Here is a 22,490-nt window from a genome sequence, read left to right as displayed (position 1 = left end):
GGAGCTACCCAGAGCTCCAGTTATACTCAGTTACTGTTAATGTTTTGAGCAGTAAGTTACAAAAATTGTATTGTGTATTGTAAAACTATAATAGTATAGAAGTGAAGCATTCATTTGTATAAAACTAAAGATCAACCAAAGTGAAACCATTTTTAGTTTGATTTTGCAGTTAGGTGAGTTTTTATGCAAGAAGCAGATAAAACTCATACTAGTATTTTCACCTCCCTCTTCTTGTTTGCTGACAAAGCAGTAAATAGTCATGCCTCTTCTTGACAAAATAAAGTCAGATTAAACCAGTTGAAACTGAGCGGGTCAGTCTGGAAGTAACAATGTGTGATTTCTATTGTAATAACTAATAGGGCATTGCCATTAAATGATACAAAATTAAACTATTTCCCAATTTTTGGGAAGGTTCTGCTCCACAGACTCCCTGCTCCCAGGCCAATACTGCCACCACTCTCAGCTTTTATTCATCATCCAGTTTCTCTACATTTCTTCTGGTTCTCAGCTGGTCGACTGAAGTTGGTCAAACATTAGGAAGCTGACTTGTGCTTACTTCTCATAAAAGTACACACAACTAATTTAAACAGATTTTCTAATTTCTCTGTCAGTCTATTTTTGAGTACTTTGACTTTGCAGATCCTTTTGATTACTTTGTAATTATGAAACTAATCAACTATTTACTCAGATTAAGACAGACTTTAACAATGACCTGATATTTATTTTCAAATTGAATATGTAGAAGCTCAGTGCCTAAAGAAGAGGAAATGTGTTGAAGCTGGCCAAATGAATGTGATCTGTGTTTGAAGCCACAGATTAGAGTACAAAAATAATGACTACTTTGATGCCTAACACACTTAATACTCACTTATTAATCAAAAAATTGTTCGGTCCAATAACAGGGAAAAAAATGCAGATGAAATGTAAATGAAAATACTTTTTAGGGGGAGTTGGTAGTAGGTTCTGGTTCGGCTGCTAAACACCACTGACTACTTTATCTCTCAGACATGCTTCTGTTTTTCTTTTTCTTCTATTTCTTCTGTAATGTCTGGGTGCTTACAGACCTTTGAGAATGTCACGTTTCGGTGACAGCCGCAGACAGACCAGGTGTTGCTGCTAGTACATGTGACAGCAGGCAGAAAAAGGGCGTCATTCTAACGCAGTCACATTCTCAGACACACACCCGCAGCATGCATGCATAGAGCTTGGAGTCATTCATTTTTCAGTTTAATTCTGTCACTCAGCACCTCAGACATTCAGCAGAACTGCTGATTTGATAATCTACTACACAGAGTCATCAGAGAAATGGTGCAACTTTCCCATAAAAAGCTATTTATACTCTTCTTAGCAAAAAAAAATTAAGTTTATAATCAAGATATGAAATTACACTAAAATAAAGCAGCCTTTAATATAAATTACAATTACAAAACCCAGCTGTCACTCCTCAGAAAGACTCTAGAGAAAAGGAGCAATTCAGCTAAAAAAAAAAAAAAAACAATCTATATTTCCCTTTTGATTTACTCCCATCCTTGTTGCTAGGAAGCCAGATGAGCTACCGGTTTTTGTTCATTTCTCTTTAACACACTGTGTCATACCCTTCCTTGACTCATCTCTTTGTTTTGTGTATGTGGCATGTTGACGCAGGAAAGTGAATTAATATTGTCAGGGCGGTGACTGTGATGAAAACTTTCAAAACTTCAACAGTCCCACCAGACCGGATCAGAGCAGGTAGAACACTTCAGAGGAGAAGATCCACACCAGCACCAGTACCAATGGTGAGTGCAAACTTAATAATGGATAATAGTAAACTGACTGTTTTCTCAAACCATAAAACTAAATTTTTCTCGTGTAAATGTTCCTCTAGTCTTAGCTCCGCTATGTGAAGTTGTTTATTGTTTTTTCTTGCAAGTTTGTCATGGGAATGAAAGTGAACTCGCTGTGGGGTTATCGGGAAGATGTTTGAGGAAATGCTCATTTCATATGATGAAGATGGTCATGTTTCTATAGATCTCCAAGATCTGTGTAAAACCGCTGATTTTGGCCTTTGGGAAAACAAATCTTCAGTTATTCTGAAAGGAAATGTTTGGCTGATTAAATTACCAATGAATGGCTTGTATCTCGCTTTTTACTTTTTAAATAAAAAAAATAAATAATACATTTTCAACTTTTTTTAAAAAAACTTTTTAAAAACAGTTTTTTTAACCATGACCGACCCTGCAGACATGTTGTTTATAACATGCATTACTCTGTATCAGATGCTCTTGTTGCTATGTTCAAACCAAACAAAGCAAATAAAACTAAGGTGTGGCTCCAGTGTAATAACAGAGTGCGACTGCACCACACCTTATAACACTTTAGTAGTTAACAACATTTGCAAGCTGAACTGAACATCCAGCCAGTTTGCACAAACATCTTATACGACTCATAGATCAATTCTGATCCCTGAACAATATACAGAGTCTAATTGGATATTCTATGAAATTTTTAAAAAATGGCATTACATGCAGATGTCCTTGTGTTTTGCTTTTTTTTCAAAGGATTACAGGAAAACAAAAAGATATGGATCCAATTTGTTTTAAAAGTCTTTCACTCAACACTGAAAGGATGTTAGGGGAGCATTTGCTGACTTGTTCTTTGGGTCTGTTTGTCCCATAAGAGTTTATGGTCACTCCAAATCAGCACAAAGTTTACCCTACAGCATGATGAAGCATTTCTCTCCTGAGGGTATTGTCTCTTCTTGGTATACACTATTCTCATTCACAGAGCATGAGGATTTACCAAATGGTTTGATAAGTATGATAATAATGTGAACAGCCACTGGAATCTTCCCATCTTAACCCAGCCGAACTCTGAGGGCAGATTTTGGATTGCTATTAGAATTATATTCATCAAAATACCACAGGCTTGTAGAATCAATGCCAAGAAGCACCAAAGTTAAGTCTGGTAGCGTGTTGACCTAGACACATTACTTTTCACGTTGGTTTATCCATTTATTTGTCATCATTGTGTGACATTTCTAAAATCTCCTTTACACAAGGAGTCATTGTAAAATGAGCCCATGACAGAGATCATAAGGCATAAATAAAAAGAGATGCAGAGACGGTGGTTATTTTATATCATACAAATAATTTCCTAATGTGGACGATTCAGAGCTTCTACTAAAGCAGAATATTACAAATCCCAACAATTGACATTTTCTTAACTCAAATATCCTGCAAAATCCAAGTGATAACTTTTACATGATGTTTTGATCTAAATAGACTTTCAAATACTCAAACTAATCATAAAGAAAAAGAAAAATGAGTAGTTTATTTTTATCTATAGATGTACTTAGTTTTTGATAGAACAGAATACAATATAAATGACTTTTTTCTTGCATTTGGTAGATACAGTATAGCCATCGTCACCATCCCTCCTGCTCCACCACGCAGCGAAAAGTTCACTCTTGTACAAATTGAACTGGAGTTGCATCTATAGACTTGTATTTCACAAATAAATAAATCAATGAGTTAATCTGGCTTCATTTTTACTCATACAAACTGAATGCAACACAAATTTAAGTACAGAGGGTAAAAACAGCGGAAACAACTTAAAAATCCTCCAGGTTCTTCGCTGTACAGAATGGACTTCTTTGTGCTAGTACTTGAGGCTGTGCTTTGTTTTGCAAAGTTTTGTTTTTGCTGTACATCTGTTCACATTTATAGTCAGCTTTGTGGTGAAATAGCTTGTAGTAAATGTTATAGAGCTGAATTTGAGACATAGTGTTAATAACCCATAAAGGAACAGTGTGTAAATAACAGCTGATTTCCAAGTGATGTGTGTGTGTCAACTCTTTTAAAACTCTTGTATGAAACAAAAGCTTAAAGAAAAACCTTTTTTTTAAAAAAATATATATAATTATGTTTAAGTTTTAAAAAGTTTATTAGTAGTGGGTTATTAGGCTATACTGTATGTGTATCTACACAGTTGCCATACAACACACACAACCTATGTGTAAGTTTTGTGGTCGCATTTAATTACACTTGTATAAACTAAAGTGGGAAATGTTGTTAACATTCCCAAAACATGTTGATTAAGCCAAACATTCCTCCAAGAAAGATTTGGCTGACAGATATCTGATCGACCTAGCTCTATATCTGTAAGGGGGATTAGCTCACCTGTGAGTCAGGTACTCGGGTCTTGGTCTGAGGCACCTCCCACCGCAGACGTGCCGCCCTCAGCGCTCTGACTCTTGTCCAGACACACAGTCAGCGACGTAGCCTCGACGCTGAGCGCAGAAAACTTGCCCACGGCAGCTGTAGCGAAGACGACCTACTTGGGTCTTTCTTTAACTTGTCACCATGAGTGTCATTGCCTCAGAAAGCGTGTTTTTGACTGCTTTACAGCCCAACAGCTCAGTCACCACCTATGCCCTCCCGTCTGACATCCAGCTCGGGAATGGGAGCGACGTGTTGGACGAGGTGGCCAGAGCTCGGCGCGTCCAGCAGCAGGTCCAGATGAGACTGGCGGAGAAGTCTACACTTCCGCGTCAGAATGGATCGGCCTCACAACACGCAATGTCAGGTAAACGAAAACGAGTCTTTGTTTTATTTAGGGAAAAAAGTTTACCTCGTGTTTAGAATAAAAACAACGTGAGCAGGCTTGGGTGGCATCAGAGGTACAGCACGTCATAGGTCCAGGTGTCCTTACCATTATGTAACCACAGAGAGAAGTTTATAACCTGTAGCTGATTATTCATCTGCGCCATGACTATGAATGAAAGCTTTCACCAGAAAATTTATATTAGAGAAAAAGAACAATAGAATATCTTTTAGTATTGTGGGTCAGACAGCGGACAAAACATGACAGGCAATCAACTCCAAAGTTTGCTTTCTCGTTTTTTAGTCACACCTTGTCAAGTTAGTCACACCTTGTCAGGTTAATGGCTTTACTTCTTCTTCTTTTCTTCTTTTTTTTCTTTTTTTGCTTTAAAATATAATTGAAATAGAAAGAATTTTTTGTGTTAAATAACAACTTGTTGTTTAAATGAGTGATTACTTCCTTACTCGTTTGATTTATATTAAATACAGATCAAATGAGTCATATCAGCAAATAAGTTTTGCTTTCAGCTTACAGAGAGTGAGAGGGAGTGTTTTGTGCATGCTTGTCCCCACTGTATTCCTAAGAATTTGTTTCTCTTCAGCTCATATGGGAATTTTCTTTTAATCTACTTTCAAGCAGCAGCAATTTTGCTGTGTGTTTTGGTACCACTCATGAATGACTGTTAATGTGTAACAAGCCTAAACAAGTGCTGCTTTCATGAACTTCCCTGATAGAGGACGAAGGTGAGAACCTCCCCCTGATGGATTGGGTTTCAGGGCTTACTCAGCTTAGAGAGATGCAGGTTCAGGAGATACCTGGGAGATGACAGTGCTGGGAGAAGCAGCTGTTGTGCAGTCTGCTGTTAAAATACAGAACATTTTCATAATTTGTATTACCTAAACATTAGTGAATTAGCCCAGTTTGCCTCAGATTATTACATTTGATGATCTAAAGCAGTTAAATCATGAAAAGTGGTGACTGAAAATTTCCCCACCGTTTTGTTGCTGTACTTGACAAAACTGCAAAGAACAAGAAGATCACCTCAATGTTATGCCTTTGTTTATGTGACCTCTAAATTTTGTGTCGTGACAAAACAGGAGCCTGGGAAATGAAAAAAATGTTCTAGTTTTAGTATTTCCCAGAGGCAATGAGAATACCTGCTTCAACATGCAAACATGCTGTCCAAGCAGTTTTTTTAAATAGCTGTAAGCACAAAGAAATACAACACGTCTGCTAAATAGGTCACAGCTTTGTTTTTTCTTTTTACAGCCATTATACTTGACACACACTTTTACCTTGTGTCTTTCACATTTGCCTTTAACTTTTGTTGGAGAAAAACATATAATCATGCAGTGTGATTTCAGTGTGTCTTCACATCACTTAACTTCTGAAACCTGTACAGAAGCAGCACTTGACAGAGAGAATTACTGGCGTTTCAGTGGTTTGTGGTCTCGGAGGATTTTATTATGAACGCATAAGTGTTTGCACATGAGAAAAACAAAATACCAAGAGGATTCTGCAAGGACTGCTTCCTCCTCTGTGTCTGCAAGCTGCTGTAACTGCATTTATGTACATTAAGACAATGATTGATTATGAGTGGGCAGGTCTTGACAGAAAAAGGGAACATATTCAAAGAGAGAATGATCAAAGTGACTGTTTCTGAAGATAACAGGAAAAATAAGGTTTCCTCGCTGAAGGTGTTGCTCAAGGCGTGTGTGTGTGTGTGTGTGTTTGTACTGTAAAGACTGCCACTCTCTGGTGTGTTGGGCGTTGTCAGGGTTGGGTGTGGCTCACGCCAGAGAACTGGTTTGATGTGTGTTCTACAGTAATGGGTTCAGCCGTTCCCTCACTCACCTGAGAGGTGGAAAACCTGCAACTTCTCAGGCTCAACATGAACACACATGCACAGTACACTCACATACACATATGGCTCCTGATGTGTTTGAAAACCTGTCTTTGCAGTTGTGGAAAGGTTTTCTCTAATTTATATTATCATTTCCACGTATGAGCTCGGTGTTACTAAGTGTTTGAGTTTACCAGATCAGACTGACTGACAGATTTATACACATCCGTGGTTTGAGGTTTTTGTCTAAAACGTTTTTACCTTATTTACATGTCTTTGTTGTGTTGTAAGATGAGTCCAGTAAGCAGTGAACTCAAAACCTTTGCTAATCATTTTCACACTTAAACTGGAGCGAACAGCCATAATTTAATGTAAAACAAACCCGATGAGCATATCCTACTTGTGCAAAGGGACTTGTCAGAGCTGGTGATCAGGATACGGTTTATCTTACATTTGCATAACTTAGTTTATCACTTATTGGAAAGTCAAGAGTGTTGTCATTGTCAAGAGTGATGCCTAGAATAAAATACTGATAAATTCTGATAAATCAGTTTGTAGGCAGTTTGCTCTTCTGCTTATTCTTCTTCCTCAGAATGAAGTTCCATGAGGTTTCATACCCAACAACCCCAATATTGCAACTTGCCATTGGGGAGTTTATTGTATTGTATTGGTTCAAAGCAGCAGTTATGCTTGAGCTGCAAGTGACAGGTTGATATAGAGATAGACACAGAATCATGTTTGTATATCCAAAACTCCATTTGCAAATGCATACTCTTGAATATAATAAACTTTTTAAGTTAAAAGGCTTTGTTTTCGTTGGGATGCACATTTTGAACTGAGGTAGTCTTTAGGTGTTTATTGAATACTGAAGATAAACTTGCAATAAGTTGAAAATTATTAAAGATCATCAAATACCAGCCCTGAAAACTTGCTGGTTGAGGATGTTTGCATGCTGCCAGGGAGTGATGAAATGAGCAGCTAGCATAAGCTATATGGGTAATTGAGTAATGCAAGGCTGAGCGAGGTACTACAGCTCTCAGTCTGCAGCTTAAGATGGAAGCAAGCGGTGTATTTCTGATGTGGTAAAAACGTCAAAACAATCAGATACTTCCACTTGTGTGTGATCAAGTATGATGTAACTTTTCTTTCTTGAGAGTCGCCCTCCAGTTCAAGTATTTACAACTGAATCATCCCAGTGTTATAAATTATAAACAGGGCATAGTGTAATCAGAGTAAACATGGCAGGCAGTGTCATCTGCTGATGTGTGGAGATGTGTGTCTTGGCTGATTTGCATGTCAATAGAACCCCACAAACTGAATGAACACATTAATATCCCAAGTTATTTCAAAGTCATAAAGAGTTTTTCTTGTCATGGCAAAACGCTATGAAAAAAAGTAAAGTTTTGAGGAGCACAGATGAGTTTTTCAGGGATTAGTTGCTGCTGGAGTGGGACTTTAACATCATACAATGAGCTGCCACAAAAATGAAATCCCTTTGACACGTATGACTTTTCATCTTGTACAGTGTTCAGGTTTCTTACGTTTTAGTGGCATGCTATGGGGCTGTGTAACATATTTACATGATTTTTGATAAAGATTTTTACTGTCTTCAAGATTCACCCTGAAACTTGAGGACAGCTGTGCTTTGTTTACTGTGTTTCAGCCCTGCCAACGCACAAATGTAAATGACAGGGTGCAGAATTGCTTCATTTTCTGGCAGTGATCAGAAATGATATAAACTTAATTACAGCCACAGAAGATATGATTAAAATGCTTCTGTCATTGACATGTTCTTCTTTCTGTTGACACAGTTATTTAGGTCAACAAACTGTTGCTCTAGTTTCCTTGCAGTGAGTATTGTGCGACATGCCTTCTATCAAACTCACCACTCAGCTGTCAGGTTACTCTAATCTGGAATGAGAGCGAGACATTCACACACTTTGTGTGCTGAGTGAAACACGCCAATGTCTTTGTGTGTTAGAGAGAAATTTGTTCTCAAAGTAACGTGTAACAAGAGATATTAAACCTGGTGACCTAGACATAGCCTCCAGTGCAACAGGATACCGACTATACAAACTGTAATGTCTTTCATATAAATCAATGCAATATTTTAAGAATAAGGTTTTTATTGATTATTCTATATAAATAGCAGATTGTTCCACTATTTGTTTTACAAAGATGTCAAAATGTAATTTTGTTGATAAGATGGTTTGAAATTTTTTTACAGTATTTATGTACACGTTGCATGTAATAACGTTTTAATGTGTTAATTTGACATATGACTGGTTAAATAAGGTTTTGTTGCTTTTTTTCAGACTACGGTGGTTCATCCACAGTGAAGTATAGCACCTACAGCCCAAACTTCAGCTCCAAATCATCCTACATGTACACAGGCTCCAGAACAATGGTGAGAACAGCACAATTAACTCTGATTTTTCAGCATGTTTTTAACACAGTGTGAAAATGGTGTGTAATTTACCTTGAATTTCCAGGAAAACAGGACAAAACGGTCTCTGACATGGGTCAAAGAGGACACACTTAGTGTGGTATTTCACGGAAGGCTGTGATGAGATCAACTCTGAGTTTTTCTAGTCCACCCTCTAGATTCCTCTTTTTTAGTAGTTATAAAGAAAGACACGAACTTTGTGTCACAACTATAGCTGGAAGTGCAAGAGAGGGTTGCATTTTTGACCCAACTGACATGCTGTCACTTCAATGAGTAATGGAAATGAATGAAGAAAAAAGAAAAGGGAGGATGATTGTTGATAAGTCACATTCCTCTGGTCAAATTTAGAAATGGTTATTTTTCTTTCAGATGCAATAACTTGCAACCAGTTCATCAAAACATAAAGTTCATTAGATGTAACTGAGAATTAATGTTGAATTGTAACTGTTATTCCACTCTGTGCCCTCAGGGTCCTCGTGTATCCCAGAGGACAGACTTCAGCTGCCGGTCTGCAGCCCCAGACCTGGCCCAGTTTCAAAGGATGAGTGTTGGGGGTGGAATTGCAGGGGGTGGCAATAGTGGTTTTTACCAAGAGGAGATGCGTATGGGTGGCTATCAAGGACCCGTCAGGCAGCAGAGCCGAATGGAGCAAGATGTCATCTCTGTGCACTCATTGCGAAACCTGCCTGCAGTGAATTCCTGGATAGGTGACACCAGCGATGCTGGCAGCTTGGTCTCTGACCGGGATGCCACCTATACTCATCAGTATGCTCAGAGCGCAGTCAATGGCTATAGCGGCCAGATAAGACAAGGAAGTGGCACCCTGACTTATCAGGCACCCATGCAGCGATCTCTAAGTGGTACTCTATACCGTGGTGGAGGGATGACTGGAGGAGGGACCGAGATTATCCAGCAACAGCCTTCATTTAAAGGCCCAGCCCACCGTACAATCAACAGAATCACAAATCGAAACCGGATGAGCATTGGCTCATTGTCTGGCAACCAGGTGTCCTCAAGTGCAAGCTCTTTTGGTGGAGGAGGAGACAGAGTGGACAAAGGGTTTATGGTATCCACAATGTCCTCTGGTTCCCAGGGGAACCTCATGATGCAGCGTCCAGGCACCTTATCCCGCGCTGCGTCAATAAAAAGCATGCACAGTGTGGGCAAGGGCATGGATGTGTTCGGGCAGATGGGAATGGGCCTCAGCATGAGCAATCTCAGCGGGTGAGGAACTTTCAGATGTATTTATTATTTCTTTACACATGAACAGTTTTTTCACCTGAAGCACTGGAAATATTGTCTGCTGTGACAGACCTCACATGAAAATCAGTATCTGGAAAAAAATTCTGTGTTCACATTTCATCCCTGTCAAGAACCAGCTCATAGTCTGAGCAGATTTCAGAAATTTAAACAAAGTATAATCCTCCTAATAAGTATTGTCTATGTAACTGATATACAGCAGCTTAGTCCTCTGTGCATGTTATCCTTTTAAATGACTAAAAACACCTGAACCTGCTACACCTTGTGGTAACATGCTCCCTGATAATGATGAACATTGTACTACAGTCACATCTCCAAATTCTCACCAGTACACTAAATGTGTACTAATCCACATCTGAAAAAAGTCCCCTGCTGCCAGATGTTTCAGAAAAGGCAGTGAGTATTAAGACTGTTAAGACATTTTTTTAGATGTCATCATGCTGTGGGATGCAGTTGTTTCATTAAGTCATACCTATCATTAACAGAAGCAGTGCATTGTCTTCATTCAGGTGACTAATTTTGTTTGAATGTTCATTTGTCATGTTCCTGAAAATTATGAATCGATGCAATGGTGTTGCAATTTTCATGTGTCAAAAGGTTTTATTGGGAGGGACTATGTGTTTCCCAAGAGCTGTGACTTGGGAGGTGGCTGCAAAGTGGCAGGACTCGTTTGGGTTTGGGGTGGAGCAGCTCAGTTTCAGGCCTCACATTTGACACATCCCACAACGTGTGGTTAGGTGGCTGCGTGTGCAGAACACTGTGTGATTTGGAAGAAATTCAACAAGTTGGATTTTGCACATGAGCAACAAATCATCTATGAATAATTGCCGTGGCTGTTGTTTCCCAAAAGGAATATTTCGTGCCACCAAAAATGACAGCAGTGGTAATAATAAGTGGTAATAACGTAATAAAATTTTTTTTGATTCTTTGGATTAATTTTTTTCCTTTTGTTCCTTTGGCAGGTTTGCCACCTTGGACATGGCCACCGCAGTACAACACCTGAGAAATCCTGACCCTGACCTGCAGGTCCTTGGTGCGGCATACATTCAGCATCAGTGTTACAATGAAAACGAGGCTAAAAATGAGGTACTTTGCACAGATTTAGCTTGTGGTTACAATTCCTCACACTCCTTTCTCTCTGCATTCCTTTTAAGAGAAGTGCAGCCATGAAAATTTGCTATCCTTCAAGAGCAGAGACATCCATTGATTGATGTTTCTCCATTTGTGGTGGCATTAAAGAAACCATAGACTGAAATGAAATTGCCTTTTTGGGTTTCCTTTCAGTGTGGGATATATATTTTATCTTCATGCAAAGGCCTCCAGCACATTAAGTTCTGTGAGCGTTATTATCTCCCACACAAGATCCTGTTCCTAAACTGCTTGAAATGCTTCATTTGTTGGCAAGGCTTAATGACCTGAGGGTTCTGGCAGGTTTATGCTGGGTTAAGAGGTCACAGATGTATTTTGGTACTAAACCATTCAGAGTTTTATAGACCAGCAGCAGAACTTTAAAGTTTATTCTCTCACTAACAGGCAGCCAGTGTAAAGACCTGGACTGAGCTGGACTGATGTGGTCCACTTTCTTGGTCTTAGTGAGGACTCAACCAGCAGGGTTCTAAATAAGCTGCAGGTGTCTAAGGTAGACCTGTAAAAACACTGTTGCAACAATTAAGCCGACTAAAGATGAAAGAATAGACTAGTTTTTCCAGGTCCTGCTGAGACATCAGATCTTTTACTCTTGATATATTCTTAAGGTGAAAGTAGGCTGATTTTGTGATTCCCTAATGTGTTTTTCAAAGTTAAGGTCTGAGTCCATCAATACACCCAGATTTCTGGCCTGGTTGGTGGTTTTCAGGTAGCAGCATAAAGACTGGAAACGTGAAACTAACCAGGCTTTGTTTAAATAAACAAAATCATCTCAAATATTTATACATTTACTAATGTCCAATGACAAATAAATATGTATTTTACTCAGTTTCTCTTTCAAGTACCTTGTTATACACCATCACCAAGCTAAGATTCTTGATATCTGTATGATGTATATCATTTCAGGCTACAATCATAACTGTAGATTCAGTAAACACTTATTTCTGACTGGTCGCAGATGGATTTTATCTTTGAAGCCATACTGTATTTCAGTAGCAGATTATACTGCAACAAAAACCATCCCATTGCATCACCAAGGATCCAGTAAAAGCAGTCCAGTAAAATAGTTGGTCCACAACAAGTCTTTTTTTGCAGTATATACAGATATATAAGACATATCAGATGCATATATGAGATAAATAAAGAAACTATGTACAGCATACAACAACTGTATGAAATGTTGTACAAAGATTTAATGAATGAAAGCTGACTTACAAAAACATTAAATAAAAAAATGATAAAATAATCTTTTTTTCTGTAGGTACGCAATCTAAATGGTATCGGTGATCTGGTGAAGCTCTTCAACAGCGATAACCAGGAAGTGCAGCGTTATGTCACTGGTGCCACACGCAACCTCATCTATGAGAACATGGACAACAAGAAGGTCCTGATTGAAGAGGGTGGCATCCCAGAGCTAGTCCGGGCACTCAACGAGAACGATGATGAGCTCCGCAAAAACATTACAGGTAGGAGAATCCCAGTATTGTCATTCCAGCTGGAAGGACTTCACTTAGGTCAGTGTCTAGAATTTAATCATTTTACAGAACATCAAGTCAATACAGAAGTCAAGTCAGAAGTCAAATCCACACAAGAATGGAATAGCCTCTTTCTTATTATTTTTTATGAAATCCTGTCACTATTGGCTTGTAACCTTGCAGTCCAACAGACAATCCACACTTCTCTGGATCAGCTTCCATCTTAGCATTGGGATAAGAATCATAACACAAAAAGCAGAGCAAACATAATCCTCTGGTTACAGAATTTCACCGCTGTTAGAAACAACTGCAAGTTGGTTTTCTGGATGAAACATCCCACCAATGTCCTTGAAATTCTTTGAGCAAACAGTAGCCTTTGAAATTGATATTACTCAGATAAAAAGGAGAACACTGTAGATTTGCAAGACATGTGGTATGTCTGAGAGCACTGACAGCAGGAGGTGGAGCTGCTGTTGTTCCTTTAGGGTGTGTGTGTGAACATAGGGGGGTGTGTTAGAGCTGTCTGGGCCTGTGTACATAACTGCTTCTGCCTTTTATGAGAGAACGCCTTGTCACTTTTTCCTTTAAGCAGTTCTACTTTGATTATTGTGTGAACTGTGAGTTCAGTTTGAAGTTTTGGAAAAGTGATAGATTAAATGAACAAATGTGCATATTCATCTTAATTCGAATGGTTTTCTAAGTTTTCCAGCTAATAAAGTATAATTTAATTCTCAAGAGAATAGCTGAATACTTCAGCTATTAGTAGTAAAGGTTGATTCAAAGGATTTTCTTTACATATCTAAGAAGATAGATGAAGTTAGGTGACTCTTAGGAGTAGATAAAGCTTGTAACATGGAGACAAAGGTTGTGTATGGCTAAGCTACTTAGCTTACTTTAACCTGTTGTTGAATATGCACGTATGAGAGCTCCGCTTTGTTTTGGACAGGTATCTTGTGGAATCTTTCATCCAAAGACACACTGAAGGAGAAACTAGCCAAGGAGACACTTTTTGCCCTCACTGAGAAGATCCTCGTCCCATTGGCAGCCACAGAGAAGGAAAATGCAGAGAGGATCACCGAATGCTCCGAAATCATCACAGAGTCTCCCTCTCAGTCAGAAATCTTCTGCAACACCACAGGATGTCTCAGGTGCAAATCATATGCCAAGTCTTGCATCTATAGGCCATCTAGTTTATGGAAGAGCCAGACTCGAAAAATATCTGCGCTTTAAGATAAAAACTAATTCATGACATAGATTGTTGGAAAGTAAAATAACAATGAGCTCATCATTCTCCCTTTTCTATATATATGATATTGTTGAATTGACTGTATATTATTTTTTATTTTCATTTTTCAATCCTTAAAAATGTGGCATCAGTTCAAGTAATTTCAGGTTGGGCTTTACGTTGCAGCATTAATATTTTTTTGTGATAAACATTTTATTAGTTTTCATGAACATAATACTGAGGCAGCTGATTGAGGCAGGACAGTTACAAATAAATCCTTAATTTATTCAAGGTGGTAAAATTAGAAGAACAGAAAATTCCTAAAATGTTGTAGGAGCGTTTTTTGAGGAATTCAAAAATATACACAACATTGGATTAATAAACAAAAATATTCAACAAAAAATGATTATACTGTATTTTATATGTGTGGAACATAAAACATAAGTCATGTATAGTCAAAACATGGAGGGTTTACAGAGGCCTCCAATCTTATCTTTGAGTGTCTCCCAAATATTTCAGGTTGGCCTCTTGGCTTTTTTTTTTAAATGTGTTGGTATGATATTCTAAATTAAACAATTAAACATTAACATAAATAATCCAGAGCTTTTGAGGCAGTAGTTTAAAATAGAGCTTTAGTTGTAAAATAACTTGTTAGGTGGCCATAAATTGAACCAGGATCTACTTAATCATTTTATCAACTAATACATTGTGTTCTTTGGACAAAGTGATGAGAAAAATGGATTGTTTCAAGATTGATTCAAGGTCAGCAATGTCACAACATTTCCAAAACATAAAGATAAAAATACCATGAAGTGCTGGGCAGATAGCTCAGTGAGAGGTTGTAGATGTTTTTTCTAGTGAATCAACTGAAAGGCCCCAATTTAAGTTTACAATAGATTAAATCAAATCTTTGCCCTGTCCAGATTTTGATCTTGGTTTAATTTGTAGAGGGTCACTGTCTAGTACTTTTTCCACAAATAAATCCTTAACAAAATTTCTATTAAAAGGTACAAAAGAAAACTAACTCACAGGTCATTAGTGGGTTTTATCCCCATCTAACTCTAGATGGGCCACAGGCTGCAGGTCCCCCAGAGCGCCATATGTTGTGAATGATAAAAATAGTTCCTGATAGTATATAAAAGTATAACCCTGCTTGAAAGTGGAATTGAATTTAATAGAGTGAACATTATCATACAAAGCTCCAAATGTTGGGGACTGTCAAATGTTTTGGAGTGTCTTACTATGACATGACTACTTGATTGAAAATGTTTATCTTTCTAGTTCAGTGCTGCCAATTTTTTTTCCTCTCGCGATGGCAGATGCTTCTTCCTATATCACACACAAGCCAACATGTCATCTTATGGCCACTGAAAGTTTTACCACACGCTACTTTTTAATTGTTTGCAAAACCAATTTTCAGAGTCTGCTTCAGTTAGGGAAATATTTGCTGTACATATTTTTTTTCTTTTTGTGTGTGTGATTCTTGCTGACTTGCAGATTGTGACGATCTCTTTGAGTGCTATCTGGCTAAAATAATGTCAGGCATGAATTTGACCTGATAGCTCTCTGACCTCTCACTTGCCCTCACTTGTGTGTGCAGGAATCTGAGCTCTGTGAGTGAGAAGACCCGTCATCAGATGCGAGAAACTTCAGGATTGGTGCCATCTTTGGTGGATTACATCAAGGCCTCTCTTGACAAGAACAAAGCAGAAGAGAAGGTGGGTGTTTATACAGCTCTTCCTGTTCAAACCAAGCCTTGCTTTGTTTGTGTTCTCATTTGTGTGTGTTTACATCTTAGGGGGTGGAAAATGCAGTATGTGTTTTGAGGAATCTCTCATACCAACTCTACAGTGAACTTCCTCAATCTGTTGCAATACGTCTGGAAGGACCAACCAGAGATCAGCACACAGGAAACGGTGACACTATTGGCTGCTTTACACCTCAGAGTAAAAAAGCTAAAAATGTAAGCAATCATCAGAAGGTTCTATGTTTGTAAAGCCTAGACTATTTATGTTAACACTGACGACATTTATCTTCTTTTGATTGGTAGAAAAAGAATCAGGCTGCCTTCACATTCAGTGAGGTTACAAAGGACCCAAAGGGTATGGAGTGGCTGTGGCACCCTCAGATCATGGGGATGTACCATCGTGTGCTGAAGTCTTGTGAGATTAATGCCACCACCCGTGAGGCAGCTTCTGGAGCTCTGCAAAACATTACAGCTGGAGACAAGAGGGTGAGCAACCTCATTTAAAAGTCAAACCTTCTGTTTGTATCATACTTAACTCTCTGTATGTTTAACCTGCAGTGGGCTTCAGTGCTGTCCAGCTGGGCTTTGGAGCAGGAGCGAATGCTGCCAACCTTGCTTGATCTCATGAACACCAACAGGGATGTGGAGCTGCGCTCTCTCACAGGATTCATGAGAAATCTGTCCCGTCATGCCGTCAATAAGGATGATATGGGTCAGTGGTTAATTGTTAATGTATTTAAGTTTTCTTTTTTTTTTTTTTACTGTTTAGTTGTAAGATGGCATTCTTCTTGCTAGTGATCACTTGAGATTTAACCCCTCATATTCTACTAAATTTCAAGCAAACTTTTTAAAGTTTTATGTTTTTAAAATCTGAGTACTGAGTTATTTATAATGAACAATTCCACTGAGTTACTTAATCTCCTTGGTTTAAACTTAGACTCCAGAATTCAAGACTAAAATTAGGAGAAATTAATTACATAAATACGATGGCAAAATGTTGCAATGGACATTTGCATAATAGAAACCATGTTTACACTTACAAAAGTAAAATGCTGAAACACTTTGACCAACAACAAAGCAACTTTACTCTGATGTTTAACACTTTTACAATCTTCGGGACGGTTTTACATCTTATGAAACACTTTTACAAGTTTACAGAAACACTTTTACAAGTTCAGGAAACACAATTACAAAGATATGACCTGGTCGGCCATATAATTGTATTATTCAGGGGTCCTGAAGAGGAGGGTCCATAGTTGAACCTTGGATTGAGGAGGAGCGGTATAGTTTTCATGTAGAGCTGGTCATGTATACCAGCTCTACACCCTTTTCAAGGTCTTGGAGGGGGCATGGGAGTTTGCGCAACCAGTCTACATGTGCTTTGTGGACTTGGAGAAGGCGTTCAACAGTGTTCCTGAGGGACTCCTGTGGGGGGTGCTCCAGGAGTATGGAGCTGTCTGGTCCCCATACGACTGGTGCCAGAGCTTGTGTTGACTGGTGTTGAGGGGACGGTGGCCTCAGGATTGGGTCTCTGCTCTATGAAGATGATGTGGTTTTGTTGGCTTCATCGGGCTGTGATCTTCAGCTCTTGCTGGAGCTATCCGCAGCTGAGTGTGAAACAGCTGGGATGAAAATCCACACCTTCAAATCCGAAACTATGGCCATAAAAGGGAGGAGTGTTTTCTCCAGGTTGGAAATGAGGTCCTGCCCCAAGTGGGGGAGTTCAGATATCTCGGGGTCTTGTTTACGAGTAAGGGAAGGATGGACCGGGAGATTTACAGGCGGATCGATGCTGCATCGGTCTGTCATGGTGAAGAAGGAGCTGAGCCAAAAGGCAAAACTCTCGATTTAGTGACTGATCTACGTTCCATACCATCGCCTATTGTCACAAGCTGTGGGTAGTGACTAAAAGAACGAAATCACGAATACAAGCGGCCCAAATGACTTTTCTCCGCAGGGTGGCTGGGCTCTCCCTTAGAGATAAGGCGTCCAGGAGGCATCCTGACGCCTCCCTGGTGAGGTGTTCCAGGCACGCCCCACCGGTACGAGGCCCGGGGAAGGCCCAGGGCACGCTGGACGGACTACATCTCTCGGCTGGCCTGGGAACGCCTCGGGATCCCTCCGGACAACCTGGCAATTGTGGCCAGGGAGAGGGAAGGCTGGGTTTCCCTGTTTAGACAGCTGCCCCTGTGACCCGACCCTGGATAAGCAACAGAAAATGGATGAATGGATGGCTTTGCGAAATTGTAAAAGTGTTTTACTCGATGTAATATTGTTTTGGATTTCTTGGCCACGGTATGTAAAGGATGACTAGTCATACCTGAATTTAGTCAGTCCAGTTGTACAGGACATTTAGTAATAGGAATAAAAATGATAATTAGGTGCAAGTTAAATTTGGGAAAATAAATATTTAAATAAAAATACAAAATTGCAAGCTTGTGAAATCCTATAGTTAATATGAAGGCTCTCTCACTCTCTCTCTCTCGCTCTCTCTTTAAAGCTTTTAATCACATTTTGCTTTGTTTGTTTCTTTCCATTTTTTTTTTTTTTTGGTTAATTCAGCCACAAAGTCAGTAAGTCACTTGGTGGAAAAGTTGCCAGAAGATGGCCAACAGAAGGAGCCGTCCAGCGAAGTGGTGGTTAACATCTGCGGAATTCTCAATAACCTGGTGACCGGCAGCAGCTTGGCTGCCAGAGACATCACCTTCTTCAATGGCCTGCCGAATCTGATGGGCATCAAGAACACACATGACAGCAGGTGTGTAAAGTGACAGCTGATCAAACATATTCCTTTGGTTAAATGTATCTTAAGTTCTGGTGTTTGCAAAAAACATTGTAATCTGCCATTAATACCAAGTGTTAACTATAAATTAAATGTTTTTATAGCCCTGGAAAGATTAAAGCATCCAAAGCAGCATCCACAGTCCTCACCAACATGTTCCATTATAAGAAACTGCACAAACAGTACAAAACGGTAAGAGACAAGAGAAATAAGTAAAACTTTCAGCTCTGCATGGTTGATAAGTGGTTCTCTGTTTTTTTTCCATATCTCATTTTCATGCACAACATTTTTATTGAAGTTCAAAATAATATAAATAAATCCAGTATCTTTTAACCCTGGGCCTTGTTAAGGCTTTTTAGGTAGAAAAATACTTGAAGTTAGTCCAGTGTTTACCTGTATTTAGTGAAAACTGGTATGACAAGTAACCGCTTGGTGCTGTTAATCCAAGGGAGTAATGGTCTCTTTTAATATAAGTATTTGTTTGTGCCATTATCCGGCTATACTATTTTTATGCACTGGGACCAGACCAGCAGAGTAATCTGCAGCAGGTATGCGACGAACATGGTGGTCTGTAAGGTCCACTATGAATAGCCTAAAAGTGTCTAAGTCCCCTGAAGACAGTCTGGGAAAATCTGGCTTTTTTTTAAAAGCCACAATTCAGAAATTCAATTAGCAAGTTATTATGTATATATATGTGTGTGTGTGTGTGTGTGTGTTTTCTGCACTCCATTACTGTAACATTACTCTCTGTCACCTTTATACTGTTGTTTTTCTCCAACAACTTAGCTTTTCAGCTTTTCAGTTGCAAAAACAAACACTTTGACATAGATGACTGATGGTGGTTTCCAGTTGTCTTCGAAAATTGTTGCCAGAAATGAGGAAGTGATCTTGGTTTTCTGAACGGCGAACTTGTAGGTTTAAAGATGGCTGCGGCCACTACCATTTGTAGTCCATTGTTGTCTTTATTCAAATTCTTAATATTTTGTGTGCGTAATGTTACTAGTGTAATCAGCAGTAAGTTGTTGTCATTGATAATCACGTTGTTATGGCATGTTTGTTTGTGAAGAGTTGCTTCAATATGTATGGTTTAGTAATCATTATCACCAAAATTGACTGTTGTTCTCATAGTGCACATTTTTACAAGGGGTTTGTGATTTTCTAGTTTTTATATGATATTTTTAAATGCTCACATATTGACTGTTTTGGAAGCGTTCACATTTTCCGAGTTGGTGCAACTGGAACGCCAACTACCTGGTAATGACATCACTAACTTCCCACTGCTCGGAATTCCGAGACAACTGGATCGCATTATGATTTCTTGAATTTCATTGCAGCCATTTTATAGTTGCTGGTGATGATATTTTCTCCTAATACTGAACGAGTTCAAATATATTTATCCCCAGTGATTACATTACTCTTTACAATGGAAAAATTGTGCCTATATTTACAAGATGTGATTTTTTCCCCTTTTAAATGAACATAAAATTAAACTTCTTTTTTAGTCAGTTCAGTACAAGACACTAAAAATTTCTTTCTCAAGACTCATATACTGAAATTAATGCACTGTAACTAACGCAAAAGTCAAAGTTTCCCTGTCACAGCGGCCCGCCTTCAGTCTTAGATCTGCTTGTGTGTGTGTGTGTGTGTGAGACAAATGACTGTCAGCTGGCACATGTTCAAAACTCAAATATGTCCAAGGTGCTCACATTGCTGTTCTTTCAACACAGACCCCCCCCCCCCCCCCTCCACCACACACACACACATAGTCAGGCAGATATATTTTCCGGTGCTGTACTAGGTCATACTGCCTTTTACAGCTGCCACTCCCCAAGGTGTGGTGTTCAGGCTGTTAACTAACAAGTCCAAACAGGACAAAAAAAAAACACACTATTTGTCACAGATGAAGTTTTACAGCCATTATTCTAATACTGTCTGGTACTTTGTAGGTACATAAGCACATAAGCAAAATATCAAACTAAACACTGAATTGTATTATTTGTTGACACAGTACTTGTATAGTTTTAGCTTAAATCTTTTTGTACTCTGTATATTGACAATAAATGCTTTCTATTCTATTCTATTCTATTCTATTTAGCTTTAGCTTTTTATATTTTGAGTCCAAGGTCCTTACAGGTTTTTTTTATTTATTTATTTATTTGAATTATTTGACAGGCACAATGCATTTGTACACAGTCAAACAAGTTTGTAGCTGATGCCACGCTAATAGAGTTTTTAGCCAGAGCTAATTCCCAATTCTTGTCCCTGGTTTAAAATACAAACCTATATAAAACTTACCTATACACACAATACAAATTTTATTTATTTATTTAAAATCACACACATACAGTGCTATTTATAAATGTGTACAGTTTTGGTTTGTTTTCAGCCAAGACTTAAGTCTAGAGATGAATATTTTAAACTCAGATATGGTCTTGAGTTCAGTTGGTAATGAATTCCACAGCTTTGCATTTTTGTAAGAAAAGGCAGACTGTGGAAGCTTACAGTTCTGGTTGGTGAAACCTCTGGTGACTCTATTGCTATCCTGTCTCTAAACAAATTAAGTGACTCTGGTGCTAAATTGATACATTTGAATATTAGTTGAGCTACAACAAAGTTATTGTCATTGATACTTATAGTGAACAGTAAAAATATATATAAACTCTTTTAAAAGTTTTTCTGTGTTCCAGTGTTCATACTGTGTCATTTACATCTGCTTTTTGTGCTTTTTTGCTACAGAAAGGGTATACAAGAGCAGACTTTGCAGACATCTTAGTCTAAAGTGAAGATATTGTAGTCCACGGCTTATCTGTACAACTCTGTGGTAAGATTATACTGGTGATCCAAGATCTGACCAATGGAGGAAATGGAATTTGTTTTACAACATGATGGACGTCACTGCAGTCCAAGGACTGTGGATCCAGCAGGACTATGAATGGACTCTCAACCTTTTTTCTATGAACAGCGTGTGCTTAGTGTCTAATCAGGGCTTGTTTTCCTGTCAGAGCAGCATGTATTTAAAGCAGTTTATAAACTGCCAAAGGACAACATTAAGGACACTTGTGCTTTCTCACTGGTGTGCCTTATTGTAAGTTTGAAAGCAATGAATCTGATAGTAGTGCATTTTTGTAAATAGATTTATATCCTACACTGAAATTAGTTTGAAATTTTTATATGTTGTAGTAAATTCTACTTTTCTAATGGACATGAGTCACTCTTGACAGTTTTATTTGAAAGTAACCAGAAATTTATAGAAATTTAGATGAAAATAAATTTGCTGTAGATGATAATTTCTCTACATTTGACTTCTCCATTTAAAACCAGTCCAGCCATTTAAAATCTATCTGCTGCGGGACTGTTAGTAATGGTGTGTAACACATAGGTGAAAATAAAGTATGTTTTCTTGACTTTGTGGCAGAACACATGAAAATTTAGCTTTGCATGTCTTCCATCATTGTGAATAAGAATTATTAATACTCTTAAGAGTTTGACATAAATCTGAGCATAAAAGTTTTTTTTCAAAATAAACCAGACATATTAAAACTGTAACCATTACTGATCTGTGTGGATTTTGCAAGACTGCTTGTTTTATTGCTTTTTATGTTGCATACAAACAGATGTACTATGTGATTCATTAAAGAGACATACCTGGAAATGAAATAATTTTGTTGGTGCGTCTTATGTGTCTGTGCTGCCGTAACAGACTTAACACTGATGCGTTGAAATTTCAGCCACACCCTGTTTACATATTTGCTCCTGCTCAGACAGGAACAATACCAGATGTTCCCTGCTGCACCCTTTCTGAGGCGTTTGGTTCATCACAGGTAATCATTACTCTATGTGGACAGCTTGTCAGTCTTGTTGAAGGGTAACAGTTCCGCATGTTAAATTAGTACATTTTATTATTGACATCTCTGCCAGACATCTGTGTGTCATCAACTGTCAAATGAAGACAAACTACTAAGAATGTTTTTTAAAATCTTTTGTT

General features: G+C 38.4%; 1 protein-coding gene across 2 annotated transcripts; it reads left to right on the top strand.

The window, feature by feature from the left end:
* The first annotated feature begins 1,622 nt into the window (after window positions 1-1,622).
* On the top strand, window positions 1,623-22,162 carry pkp3a (plakophilin 3a). Of its 2 annotated transcripts, XM_041996297.1 has the most exons (14): window positions 1,623-1,775; window positions 4,386-4,563; window positions 8,740-8,831; window positions 9,340-10,094; window positions 11,093-11,216; window positions 12,538-12,742; window positions 13,698-13,899; window positions 15,577-15,694; window positions 15,775-15,939; window positions 16,027-16,209; window positions 16,282-16,435; window positions 18,286-18,481; window positions 18,610-18,697; window positions 21,242-22,162. In XM_041996297.1, the coding sequence occupies exons 1-14, from the start codon at window positions 1,680-1,682 to the stop codon at window positions 21,281-21,283; spliced, it is 2,598 nt and encodes an 865-aa protein (XP_041852231.1). In that variant the 5' UTR covers window positions 1,623-1,679; the 3' UTR covers window positions 21,284-22,162. The 2 variants fall into 2 exon arrangements, with proteins under 2 accessions (XP_041852231.1, XP_041852232.1); XM_041996298.1 differs by lacking the exon at window positions 1,623-1,775 and having other exon boundaries at window positions 4,242-4,563.
* The last annotated feature ends 328 nt before the right edge of the window (window positions 22,163-22,490 follow it).

This window comes from Melanotaenia boesemani, chromosome 10 (genome assembly GCF_017639745.1).
Source record: "Melanotaenia boesemani isolate fMelBoe1 chromosome 10, fMelBoe1.pri, whole genome shotgun sequence".
NCBI lineage: Eukaryota > Metazoa > Chordata > Actinopteri > Atheriniformes > Melanotaeniidae > Melanotaenia > Melanotaenia boesemani.
This window is presented reverse-complemented; position numbering and strand designations above follow the sequence as displayed.

Bases quoted from the DNA above. Each gene is read 5' to 3' on its own strand.
- pkp3a (XM_041996297.1), top strand. From the start codon at position 1,680: ATGAAAACTTTCAAAACTTCAACAGTCCCACCAGACCGGATCAGAGCA. The intron at 11,217-12,537 runs GTACTTTGCACA...TTTTTTCTGTAG, and splicing joins AAAACGAGGCTAAAAATGAG to GTACGCAATCTAAATGGTAT. The intron at 15,695-15,774 runs GTGGGTGTTTAT...TTTACATCTTAG, and splicing joins AGAACAAAGCAGAAGAGAAG to GGGGTGGAAAATGCAGTATG.